Source organism: Clinocottus analis, unplaced genomic scaffold (assembly GCF_023055335.1).
Source record: "Clinocottus analis isolate CAN_PGR_092001 unplaced genomic scaffold, fCliAna1.0.p SCAF_9, whole genome shotgun sequence".
Lineage (NCBI taxonomy): Eukaryota > Metazoa > Chordata > Actinopteri > Perciformes > Cottidae > Clinocottus > Clinocottus analis.
Window position 1 is genome coordinate 7,335,772 of NW_027176251.1, and position 12,127 is coordinate 7,347,898.

General features: G+C 40.4%; 2 protein-coding genes across 2 annotated transcripts; both read right to left on the reverse strand.

The window, feature by feature from the left end:
• Positions 1-4,995: 4,995 nt before the first annotated feature.
• On the reverse strand, positions 4,996-6,221 carry LOC137781672 (adult enhancer factor 1-like). The gene is made up of 2 exons (XM_068570571.1): positions 5,989-6,221; positions 4,996-5,900 (listed from the first exon to the last, which is right to left on the reverse strand). The coding sequence occupies exons 1-2, from the start codon at positions 6,149-6,151 to the stop codon at positions 5,236-5,238; spliced, it is 828 nt and encodes a 275-aa protein (XP_068426672.1). The 5' UTR covers positions 6,152-6,221; the 3' UTR covers positions 4,996-5,235.
• A 925-nt stretch (positions 6,222-7,146) lies between these two features.
• Positions 7,147-11,514, reverse strand: tpi1b (triosephosphate isomerase 1b). The gene is made up of 7 exons (XM_068570439.1): positions 11,271-11,514; positions 9,111-9,234; positions 8,602-8,686; positions 8,335-8,467; positions 8,127-8,212; positions 7,952-8,039; positions 7,147-7,861 (listed from the first exon to the last, which is right to left on the reverse strand). The coding sequence occupies exons 1-7, from the start codon at positions 11,377-11,379 to the stop codon at positions 7,743-7,745; spliced, it is 744 nt and encodes a 247-aa protein (XP_068426540.1). The 5' UTR covers positions 11,380-11,514; the 3' UTR covers positions 7,147-7,742.
• Between the last annotated feature and the right edge of the window lie 613 nt (positions 11,515-12,127).

The following is a 12,127-nucleotide window of genomic DNA, read 5'->3' on the forward strand; positions in this document are numbered from 1 at the left end:
CCAGCTGCAGGAATCTCCTTCAAAAAGACACGGATCACTGAATACGGCCTTCATGTTGCAAGATAGAACCAATGCTGGCTCACAGGTTTGTACATCTGCCGAAACAACGTTTACAATATTCATGTTTTGTCACAATGATGCACTTTATTTTAATACTCTTAAAGTAGTCTTTCATGAATCTCCAGAGGCCTAAAGTATACGTCCCCTTTTCTTTATTTTTGCAATAGAATCTCCTCATACTAATTGATTGAAAGCCTTTTTTGTAAGAATCATCTCAGTGTGTATGTATATATATATATATATATATATATATATATATATATATATATATATATATATATATACACATATATATAAATATATATGTATATATACACACATATATATATATATATATATATATATATATATATATATATATATATATATATATATATATATATATATATATATATATATATATATATATATACACACACACACGTGTGTGTGTGTGTGTGTGTGTGTGTATGTGTGTGTGTATTGCATAGGGCATGCTTTTGAGTTGGTATGTAGGTTGTGTGTCTAGGTTGTGTGTCTAGGTTGTGTGTCATTTAAAGTCACCTTGAATAAGTGTGTCAACATAATGTAAAGTATCCTCTAGCAGGACAAATCTGATTTTCCCCTCTGGTGGCATCATATCTGGGAGATATTCTTAGCACTTCATCAGTCCTCTCTCAATGTGGATAAGGATGTTATGAAAGGTGCTGGTGAAAGATGTTTGAACACTGCATTTCCTATAGACCTTGAGTTATAACTACAGCCTCTCCTCGCAATTTAGATCAAATTAGGTAAAATAAAGATATTCTTAGCAGCTCTTATTTTTAAATATGGGACAAATATTTGCAAATAATTCGTATTCTTTGTACTATAGTACTAAATATGAATGGTTTAGTGCATCAAGATAATGCACAGTGTCAGGTTAAGACTCTTGAGTGCATCCCTGTGGTTTATGAAATTCTCTGTAATTACATGTATTGTCACCAACGACAGACTGCAATCCAGTAGCGGCAAGACTGCAAATACTACAAATGATTTGTGAGCACTTTAGATTCATGTGAGACAAATGTGTGTGGATTAAACAAACAAGGCCACAGATCAATATCCTCCTTGTATTATTCGATGATTAAATAAAGTCACACACTCTCATCTAATCAGAGCCAGGTTGTGTCGACAGTGGAAAAATTTCCATTGCTTAATTATAACCAACGAAGAGTTCATACAAGCCTCGGAGACTCTACTATGACTCCCTATAAAAATACTTACACCTTAATTTGAACACTCAGATAAACAATTTGTTCCAAAATATCCAAGAGTGAAATATAAATAAGAACACAACACACCCTCACATTTGTTTAGTAGACTGTTGGAAGCATGGGTTTGATGCTCACACATACTTTGCACAAACCAGTGACTGATTTGGTTTAGTCCCTGTCCCAGCTCCCTCTAGCTAAAATATTTTCCTTTTTCATAATTTCACATTTCATTCAAGCTCTGTTTTGCCCAAGGGGGACAGTTTTAACACTCTTTGCTATTGTATCTGCTCCTAAACTACCTTTTTCCTCCTGTTGGAGCTGTCATACTTCATAAAGTTTATCTAATGACCACCAGTAACTCTGTAATGTGCCGGTCTACTGTCTCTCTGCCTGACTGTAGCTGCTGTTCTGCTTCTCTAGAGGTCCATTTTGGCCCCAACACTTCTGTCATCTCCAATGTTATTGTTACATTAGAGTTCCTCTGTTGGTCTCATTCAATGAGATACAGAAGTATTTTTCCATGGCATGGAGACACGTGTCGCAGCATCAAGACAACCTGGCTGAGCACAGACTCTGTTGCCTTTTTCACCTCCTCTCACCCGTTCAATGAGTCTCTTCTAACCTCTTTCCCTTCCCACTCCAGCCTGAAGAAGATGCTCCCACAGGATCCTCTTAAGGCATTGCTGAGCATTTCTTAAGTGGTTGTAGACATCTTGCGGGTGACCAGAGCTCTTCGCCTCCTTCCACCACACACCAGTCATCTTTAACATCTCAGCAAACCAGCTTCAAGATTAAAACAAGTCCAGTTAAGACCTGAAAATTGAGAGCTTTCACTGTCAATGGCAATTATATTTGTCAAATTTAAAACAGTCCATGATTTGATTAAGAAAATGAACAATTGTGCCGTGGGTTGAGGAACAAAGTTGATAGAACAGGTCCACAAGGATTCTGGCTACCCATTTTTTAAACAACAGCTGTTTGACCCAAGGAGGTGATGACAGTTAGAGAAGCAATCATGGTGTTCGTTTCATGCTCATATATCTTGTGTGAAAGGCCCCACTTTGAGTTCACTTAATCTGTTTTCTTCTCCGGGCATTCAAGGTACAAAGTAAGCTAGTCTTTCCAACATACGACAACTCCATTTCTAGAATTTATATAATCTGCCATGCTGGGAGACGCTCCAGACCTCCACGGCATTGAATGGGAATACTAATAAAGTGTAGAAATGGATGTCGGTGTGTATGTAGTAGGATATGTTCTTGTACTACCACATTTTCTATGATTAGAAAAAGAAAGACAAATAGACAGCTGGTTTGTTAAGTGTTATTAAGCTCACTAATAGAAAACAGTGGCATGTAGGGAAAAAACTACATCATTGCGCTGGTCATTAATTATTGGAAATATTTTGTTGGACCAAACACAATGTTGGCTTTTAGTTGTTGGCCATGAAATATTTTTGAAATTGAACACATATTTCAAGGCCATGGTTTGCGTTCTGGATTACAGCAGCAGAAAGAAGGATTTGGATGCTGATACATTTATTCTCAATGTATCCAAATGAGGACTGTTTCAGTCATTTAATTTCAAGTATATAGACAATTACAAACTAGTGAAACAAATGTCGCATTTGACTTCTCAGATGACAAAACCATTTGATGTTTTTTTTATATTTATAGTATCCCAAATGAAAAAAAAAAACATCAATCTGTCGCAGGTTTGTTGTTAACAGTCACGTGTGTGTTGGAATATAAATGATCAACTGAGTCGTTTACGACGGCCGGACGTTTTCAGCAAATATATTTGTTTCTTCAGATACCTGAAACATTGTATATCCATTTAAAGTGAACAAAGAGCGAGGGAGCCCTTTTGCCACAGAGCTAATAGGAAACACATTGCTCTTTTTGGAGATACAGCGTAAACTCTACTGATGATTTTTGAAACATTTTACCGAACAGCAAAGAAGATGCAGTTTTACAATCATCCACAAAGGTTGTTTCCACAGTAGGGACACATAAGTAGTCGCATCTTTAAGCGATATCTTAAAACTTGTTCAGAGCAACACTTTGAGGAGATCGCCATCACATAATTTGTCTTTATTTTAATCCAGAGGGTCAATTTTCAAGAGATATTGTGTCATGATTTTAATTGACTGCTCTGCACGCATGTAGTGAGTGGTTTGCTGCACAGAGCGCCTGAATGTACACAAGAGCTCTCAGAGAAATATCTCTCAAAAAATAAGCGTAGTCTGAAATAATATTCCAGTTCAACAAGATCTTCTACAACAATGAGCCATGAATGAAGTGCAGACTCTCGCCACTTAGAACACTTATTATAAGAATTTCAAGGTTGTTTTTCAATCAAATAGCGGACAAGAAAGAATGTATGAACTAAAAAAGATTGGAATGTCTGTATCGGCTACTTGAATAGGTGAGACACCTTGAACCTGGCCACAATAATAATGATCTCTGAATTTCTTCAACTAACCTGTATTACTTTACAGACTTATAATTACTATTCATGACAAACATTGAACTTTATAGCCGTGCTGCTGCTGCATATACTGTACACACACTCTGCAAAAAACATACTCAATTTTACCCCTGAATATAAGCAATGGCTTCATAAAGCCAGTGAATAGAGAGTCAGTGGGGAGGGGATAGTCCTGTCTTCTTGCATTATAAGGATGGAAGAGGACTGACTCGGTTCCATGTGTGAATCAGAGCGACATTTCAAGTTTGAAGCTTCTTTGTCAAAGTTGCCCCGTGGTACAAAAGCGTGTGGACACCTGAACATTACACTCCCTGAACATCTCACCCTCAAACTCTGGGCTTTAATAAGCTGCTGTTATTTTATACCTTTATACTCATATACATATATATATAGAATTCCCACAAATGTTTTGAGAGCCGGTCTCAGGGATTTGCTGCCATTCAGCCCCAAGAGCGTGAGTGAAGTTGGACATGTATGTTGGGTGATGAGGCCTGGCACACAGTCTGCGATCCAGTTCATCCAGGTCCGTCGACCACAACACACACTCTTATGTTATTCACCTGGGCATTGTCAACCCAAAACAGGTAAGGGCTTTCCCAAATTGCTGCTATGAAGTTGAAAACACATTAGCTGTTTTCTGGCAGACATTTTGACTTGTCACAGATAGAAAATAACATGTGTGATCAAATGTTCCAATAAGCAATGACGGTGAGCCAGCATGCACAATACCAGCAGAATACAATGTATTACTGAATTATAATTATTAACGCATTAATGTGTCAGCATCGTACTATATTATCACTTGTTTCTTCGTTATATTTTACAGTTATACTGTGAGTGTAGAAAGTAACGAGAGCTGTCAAATGAATGTAGTGGAGTAAATACCACAATATGTCCATTTTGACGTTATACTCCCCTAAAATATAAAAACCTCATTATAAATGCCAGTCCTTGAGTCACCACACTAATAATTTGAATGTTCTAACTGTAAGAGGACTACTGACTGAGAGCACTTTCAATTCCCAGAAAAGAAGTACAAACTCAGTACATTAGAGTCTGAACACTGCCAGATACTGTAGGTTGATGTGAAATTGTGAATGCTGTTACTGCCACCTACTGGAGTACTGCACAACTTACCTTCTCTTATATGTTCCTGCAGCAGAAAGCAAAACACATTCAACAATACCAGTTGTTACATTTTATTCCGTAATCAAACCTTCACCATAATTTATTTATAAAATGCTATACCTTTCAATTCATTTCTACAATTCGTTCGCACATCATTTACTGGCTTTCAAAGCCTAATGAGGTCCATGCACAATATAATGTATCACAAAACATAGAAAACACTACATTCTTTGTTCAGGTGTTTTAAACTTAAATTATATATGACAAACATACGGTAACAACACGACTAATCCAGTGGACATTATTGTATTTTCAATAAGAGTCATACAGGCATATTCTCTCTCTTATGTACGCTTCTAACGTGTCTGCCAAGAGACTCCATCCATTTGAAGGATTTACCACAATAATTACAGACAAACTGTTTCCCTTCAGTGTGGATTGTCTGGTGTCTGTTCAGAGCGCTTGTGGTGATGAAAGTCTTTCTGCATATTTCACATCTGTAAGGCCTCTCTCCCGTGTGTGTCCTGATATGTGCTGCGAGGTGGGAGCAGTTACTGAAACGCTTTTCACAGACAGAGCAGCAGTAGGGTTTCTCTTTGCCCTCCTCGCCGTGGTTGTTGTGGTATGGGTGGAAGAGCAAACTGGGGTCCTGCAGGCTGCCCTTCAGGCTGGAAGGAGACGAGATGAAGTCTTTGATGTCGGATTCAAGGCTCTCGAGCTGCTCCACGTCGTGGCCGTTCCAGAAATCCCCATGGCTCTTCAGGTGCTGCTCCTTCTTTACCTGTGAGGGATCTGGGTGCTCCTGCTCCATGCTGCCGCTCCCATCCTCCTCACAGTGCTGGGACTCAGAAGGCTCCACTGAAGGGACTGACTGATGGAGCTGCTGAGGAGGAAGAGGAGGAGGAGGAGGAGGAGGGGGATGGTGGTGGTGATGATGATGGGTGAGCTGCTGCAGCTGGGCTCCGAGACATCTATCCAACCGTGGCTCTGGGTAAAAGAGAAGCACCAACGTCACAATCATTGCATGACTGAAATAATGAAGGAGAGCTGCATTGGGGTTTCCATTCAAACCAACCTGACTTGAGAAGCTTCAGCTGCATCCTGAGACGACTGATTTCTAAATCTTTTGAACGAGAAATCTCCTCCTTGTACTCGGCTATTGTGTTTTCAACAGCTCCAAATATCTCCTCCGCCGCTGCTGTCAGTCTCTCGCTGAGAAACACTCTCAGTGACTGCATTTCGGACGTTTACAGATGCAATAAAAAGCGTTTAGTCGCCCAGAGGAACGTATTCTAGCGAGTCCCTGAACGTCACGCTTCGCTTGTAAACACGGACGTGAGATTGAGCCACACAGTGTTCAATGTGGGGCTCCACTGCCCCCTGCTGGACCGGGGTGCAAAGGTAAGACAGCAGGCTGAAGGGAAATACAATGTGTTTTATGATAACTGACAATCCTTTCTTAGTTTGATTTGTTTTCTACATTTTGGGTATGAGGAAAACTAAAACTAAAAGGGACTCTCGGGGGCCCTGAAGTCCCCAGGTAGCCTTAGTGGCAATTAGTTTGCAGTTATGTTAATTACAAATTAGTTTTGCAGTATGCGCCATAACAAATGGTAAGGGGACACAGGTGGCTGCTGGAATTTTAGGTATTTAGCTATTGCTACAAGTGTTCTGATTATTTTGTCCTCCTGTATGAACTGTACCTACAGCATTGTGACGAATGTTTCAGGGAGTGAGAAAGTGTTAGAAGTTAGAAACCAACCAGGCTTCAATCTGAGACTGTATTTAGCTCTTATAAGACGTGGTTATAAAGTCATGTTACAACACACACACTATGTGGTGACTAAAATCAGTGCGCTTTGGGGTTTATTCTAGCAAAGGTCTTTATCGACTAGTTCCATCTTCAACGTAACTTTCACAGCTGCGTGTCCGTTTCGGTTTAGTGCTGGGATAAATATAGCTGTCAAATGCTTCTCTGCGTGGTATTGTCTTAACAAGAGGTCACTTCTGTAATAAGATACTCTCTCCCTGCCGTCCTGGGACTATCACTATCATCTGTGCATGAACATACAGCAGGTTATGAAAGAGATATATATATATAGATATATAGATATATATAGATATATATATATATCCCCCACAACACACACAGTATCCCTATAAGATATAGATAATATGGAATTGACAATCATTGGATAAACTTGGAGAAAAAAATAAATCCAACACACTGAAACAGTCTCTAAACGGTTTATTATTACGTTTCCTTACAGCTTTGCCCCCTTATACCTATCGGCCATGACACAATATGAACATGAAATGGACGCTTCCCTTTTGACAAAACAGCCAATGAACGAGACGATCATGCTGGACTACAGGGAGGTAAAAGCCACAGAACACCATAATTATACAAAAGAGACACTGAATACTAAAAAGACAAATAGAACTGATTGACAACGAGCTGGAGACACCGTTTACAATAAAAAAGGTTGGTAAATTCTTCAAGTAAAGGCGTGGGACTGGCTGTCCACCTCAAGATGTAGATGTAAGTCTTTTTAGCTTGAGCACTTGGTGTGGAAGTTAGTTTGCACACAGACTATTATCAGTGGACTTGACTCTTATCAGTGCGGTACAGTGCATGTGTCCATCTGTCTCTTCATCACAAAATATATTTCAAAACAAAAAAAATATAAAGGAAAAAGAGAAAATGACACCATTACACAAATACGTTTTTAATATAAAGGGAAGAGGACTAAGTGGTGATGGAATTGGATCGTCTGAATGGATCTGGCCTCTGATCTGGACTTGGTCACGTTGCAGCTGCCCAGGTTTTTATGCCTTGGCGTTGATGATTTCAATAAACTCTGGCTTGAGGGAGGCGCCGCCGACAAGGAACCCATCCACATCCTTCTGGGAGGCAAGTTCTTTGCAGGTCGCACCGGTCACAGAGCCTGAGAAGAAGAGATTCATGGGAAGAGATTCATGGGGGAAACAAATGAAATTAACAACATGACAAGCACCATCTGGTTACACCGACTGACCTCCATAGATGATCCTCACGGAGTTGGCCACAGCCTCGGACACGTTGGTCTTCAGCCACCCTCTCAGTTTATCATGAACCTCCTGAGCCTGAGATATTGTGCAGGAAACGCACACGTTATGACGAGTTATGAGAAGAGATTGCGGTCGTCATTTTCAGTGGTTACTCGTATTTACCTGTTGTGGGGAAGCGGTCTTGCCAGTGCCGATGGCCCAAACAGGCTCGTATGCAAGCACGACCTTGCTCCAGTCCTTCACGTTGTCTGTCAAAGAAACGTGAGATGACTTAATAAAAGACAATAAACTTTCCCTAAAATGTATATTGCAACATTTACACTCCCTCTGGCATATACTCTCTGAAACGGGATTGGCAGCGGTCGCATACCTGCGATGACCTTGGTCTGAGCAAAGACAACCTTCTCTGTAATGCCTCCCTCTCTCTCGTCCAGCTTCTCGCCGATGCAGGCAATGACACCGAGACCGCTCTCCAGAGCGTGGGCTGTTTTCTGACCAATGAGCTACCACAACACACACACATCTGATCAGAGCGTACACGGGCGGATTGGTGCGTTTTATGAATGAATGCAACTCTTATTTAATGCCAATATAATGCTGGTGCACAGTAGAAGATAATGAAGTCATCCAGAATTACCTCATCGCTCTCTCCAAAGACGTGGCGCCTCTCGGAGTGCCCCAGGATCACCCAGTTCACGCCACAGTCCTTGATCATCGCAGGGCTGAAGACAGAAATTCGCACAAACAACACTAAATAATCTGTTCCATTGAAAACATTAAACAAAATTATATATTAGTGATCAAACCTAATAACCGAGAGGATTTTGTATGAAGTGTGTGATGAAGTTGTTACACCCAGCCATCTATATTTGCTCACCATACTGAACATTTCAAGAAATACTATATTTAATTCGTAATGCTATTCTTGCACTTATATTTAATACACTTACTAGATCCACCTTCTCAGTATTTAGTATTCAAAGTGTGGTTGACTGTGTGAGTCTAACGCATTTATTGTATTTCGTTCCTTTTTTTGTTATTTACCGGTATTCTCTGCATGTATTGTGTTATACATTGTAGCATTATGTATTTACATACACACTCAAGTATTTCTGGTTATTGTCCTCTGATGGACACATGGCATACCTGATCTCCCCAGTGAAGGCACCCTTGGCAACTTTGTAGCAGTTCTGAGCAGCAACCTCAAACTTGGCATCCAGCTTGGACCTGGCAAAGTCCAGGTAGATGGAAGGAGCACCACACACCACCTCTGTGAGCAAAGAAGAAAACAATGCTTAGGTTTTCTGCAGTCCACATCAGTGCTGAGAGACTCATGAAACCAAATATCAATGACACTTTAGACAAACCTCCTTTTTATTAATGATGTAGCAGTTTGGGATTTACTTTTGGTAAATTAAAACACATTTACCACACACACACACATTAAAGATATTTAGGAAACTTCATTACAGTTATATACTTTCACACATGCATACAGGTACGACCCACCAGCCCTGCGATTACAGTACTACCCACTACCACTGATTCTTAGCCTCCCTTCAATGGTAGACTTGAATCAGTTCGTTAAAGGGCAACATGTATAACCACACTGAGCCGCTGCCAAGTACAAGACCCACATCACAAAGCATATCAGCACTGGGAAGATTAGAGAGACAAATTCAGATCAGACATGTTAAAAAGGGTCTATTCAGATCACAAAACAACTAAAAAAGGGTCAATTCACCAAGATTTTAAAAACAGAAATGAATAATGCCAACAATCGACAGGCCTGAAATGGACATCAACATGTAACAATTAAATCCAAGTTATTATTGATTTTACATGCTGTTAAAGGCTGACTCCCATTAGTATAGCTTGTTGCAGAAACACTGAACTATAAAAACACAGGCACCGGATGTGTCCATCCAACCAAATGACATCAATATACTTGTGTACTACTACAGCTTCTCAAAGTGTGTCATGAACCTTTTTAAAACAGATACACAAAATGTTTGCCCTCTTGTGCAAACATGATTTTACCCAATTCAACAGGAGCACAGTCTGCATGGGTCACGCAGAGTCCATTAAAGTCAAGACTCTGACATTCAAAATGAAACTATATCTTAAGGGTTAGCAGAGTCTATATTAAACCCGTTATTATTGGTTTGGTAAAGGTCATTTCTCCACAGCCATGACCAGCCAGCCCTCCCTGCATTAAAAGGTCTGAGTTCAGCCTCCTAAAAGGTCGCCTACATGGCCACATTCTGCAGAGGGCAGAGAAAGGTCATGAGACGAAGTTAAAAAAAGGTCACTGAAATTATCAGTTTAAATATCCAACATGAAGAAAATAGTCTGGGGAGGAAACAGTTGAACTTTGACTTTAAAAGAGGCCGATGGGAAAAGTCTGCTTGAGTTTCACCCAGGTGATGTAAAGGGGCAGCTTCATTAATGGAGCAAGGTCCAAGGATAGTCCAAACCAGGGTAGCCTAAATAGAACGATTGTACACAACATTACAGTTGCATAACACCAACTCTGCAGGAGGAGCACAATTGGCTCTGTGTCAGCAGAAACAGGTCTAGACGAAGTCAACTTCCCGGGGCTTGTTTTAATTTCCAGCAGAGTGTAATGCAGGGAATAAAAAACGTGAAAATAATGTCTACTGCTGCTTTCAGGACATGCAGGAAAATAAACCTCATTTATCAGTGTCATCGGAGGCCTTCCAACCACTCCTCGTATGAACTGCCTCAACGTGTAAAGGGGAGCTCACAATAGGCTACTGTATTCTCATCGGTCTGCAGATGAAAGAAGAGCGACATCATTAGCGAGCAGCCTGACTTGAACGCACCCTGCTCCCTCAGTGAAAGGCAGGTCCGCCTGCTGGACTACGTGCCGCTGCAAACGCACACCCACCACCGACATTACTGCAAAGCGCACCGAACGTCTGCCCTTTTACACATTTATGTCTGGGGCTCAGTGTAGACTCGATAAAAACAAACAAAAAACACAACACACAAATACAAAACACACAGAGTTTATTACACTGGATGCAACTTTTTACGGTCATAAAATTTAGCAGATGTGGGTGTGTGTGATGTTAATGGTGTCATTGAATCATTGAATGGCAGAGCCATTTTGAGTCTGAATGATTCGGTTGTGACATTAAAATGAGGAAACCAAACATACACATGGAGCTATGGCTCATGCTTAGTCACGATGTGCAAAAAAGCAAGTGCCTAAAATCTTACAACGTAAACAAAAAACAAAAAAAATGGACTTTGTGTTACGGCTGTCAGAACCGCACATACCGACATTGGGGTCCACCTTGGCTGCGTTCATGGTCTGCGCGAGCTCGCCGAGGCTTTTCTTGTCGCCGTTCAGCTTCCAGTTTCCACCAACGAAGAATTTCCTGCTCATGATTGCGATTTATAGTGGGTTTTTTAAGCCGAGAAGTTACCGGTACCAACAGTCCACCGAGGTCGAGCTTTTCTGGGGTAAGAGAGCGGACGTGAAAAAGCAGTTCAGTGTATTTATGGACAAGTTAACCCCTCCTCTCCGTCAGCGCCATTGGTTTATGGCGACACGCCCGTAAACGCATCTCCCCATTTGAGGAAGGGGAAGAGCAATAGTCACGCTGCGTTCAAGTGCACTGTGGGGAACTTTCCCATACAAGGACGAACGGTGACGGGCGGCCAAGCCGAAATGCCAAATAGCGTACCACTATTTGGCATAATACTCAAATACTGTACTTAAGTACAACTTGTACTGCACAGTTTATCCATTTTATGCTACTTTTACTGCATTACATTCCAGAGGGAAATAGTGCATGTTATTCTCCGCTGCATTTATTTTATACTTAGAAAGCATAATATATGCAATACTAATCTACCTAGTAGTATTTCCACTCAAATTGGCTCAACGATGATGAACTACAACGTTAAAATAATCTTGCATGTATTGATGTTTGTGATAAAATCACAAAAATAAAATACTGTGAAATAAACCATGTGCTTGTTCACGAGGATTATATTTGCGATTGAGAAATCTAGAACATGGTATTTTTGCTTCTAATTGCAATCATAATATTAATGCAATATAACCACCGCTTCACCTGGCTTTATCTCAAATAGGGTGCTGAAAGTATTTTTTTTTAATTATTTAAAAA

What these genes read in the sequence shown, in the direction of transcription:
- LOC137781672 (XM_068570571.1), bottom strand. Translation starts at nt 6,151, where the DNA reads ATGCAGTCACTGAGAGTGTTTCTCAGCGAGAGACTGACAGCAGCGGCG. An exon ending in GCTGAAGCTTCTCAAGTCAG is followed by an intron (nt 5,901 to 5,988) that starts GTTGGTTTGAAT and finishes TCTTTTACCCAG; the next exon opens with AGCCACGGTTGGATAGATGT.
- tpi1b (XM_068570439.1), bottom strand. Translation starts at nt 11,379, where the DNA reads ATGAGCAGGAAATTCTTCGTTGGTGGAAACTGGAAGCTGAACGGCGAC. An exon ending in AGACCGCTTCCCCACAACAG is followed by an intron (nt 8,040 to 8,126) that starts GTAAATACGAGT and finishes ACAATATCTCAG; the next exon opens with GCTCAGGAGGTTCATGATAA. An exon ending in CGTGAGGATCATCTATGGAG is followed by an intron (nt 7,862 to 7,951) that starts GTCAGTCGGTGT and finishes TCTTCTTCTCAG; the next exon opens with GCTCTGTGACCGGTGCGACC.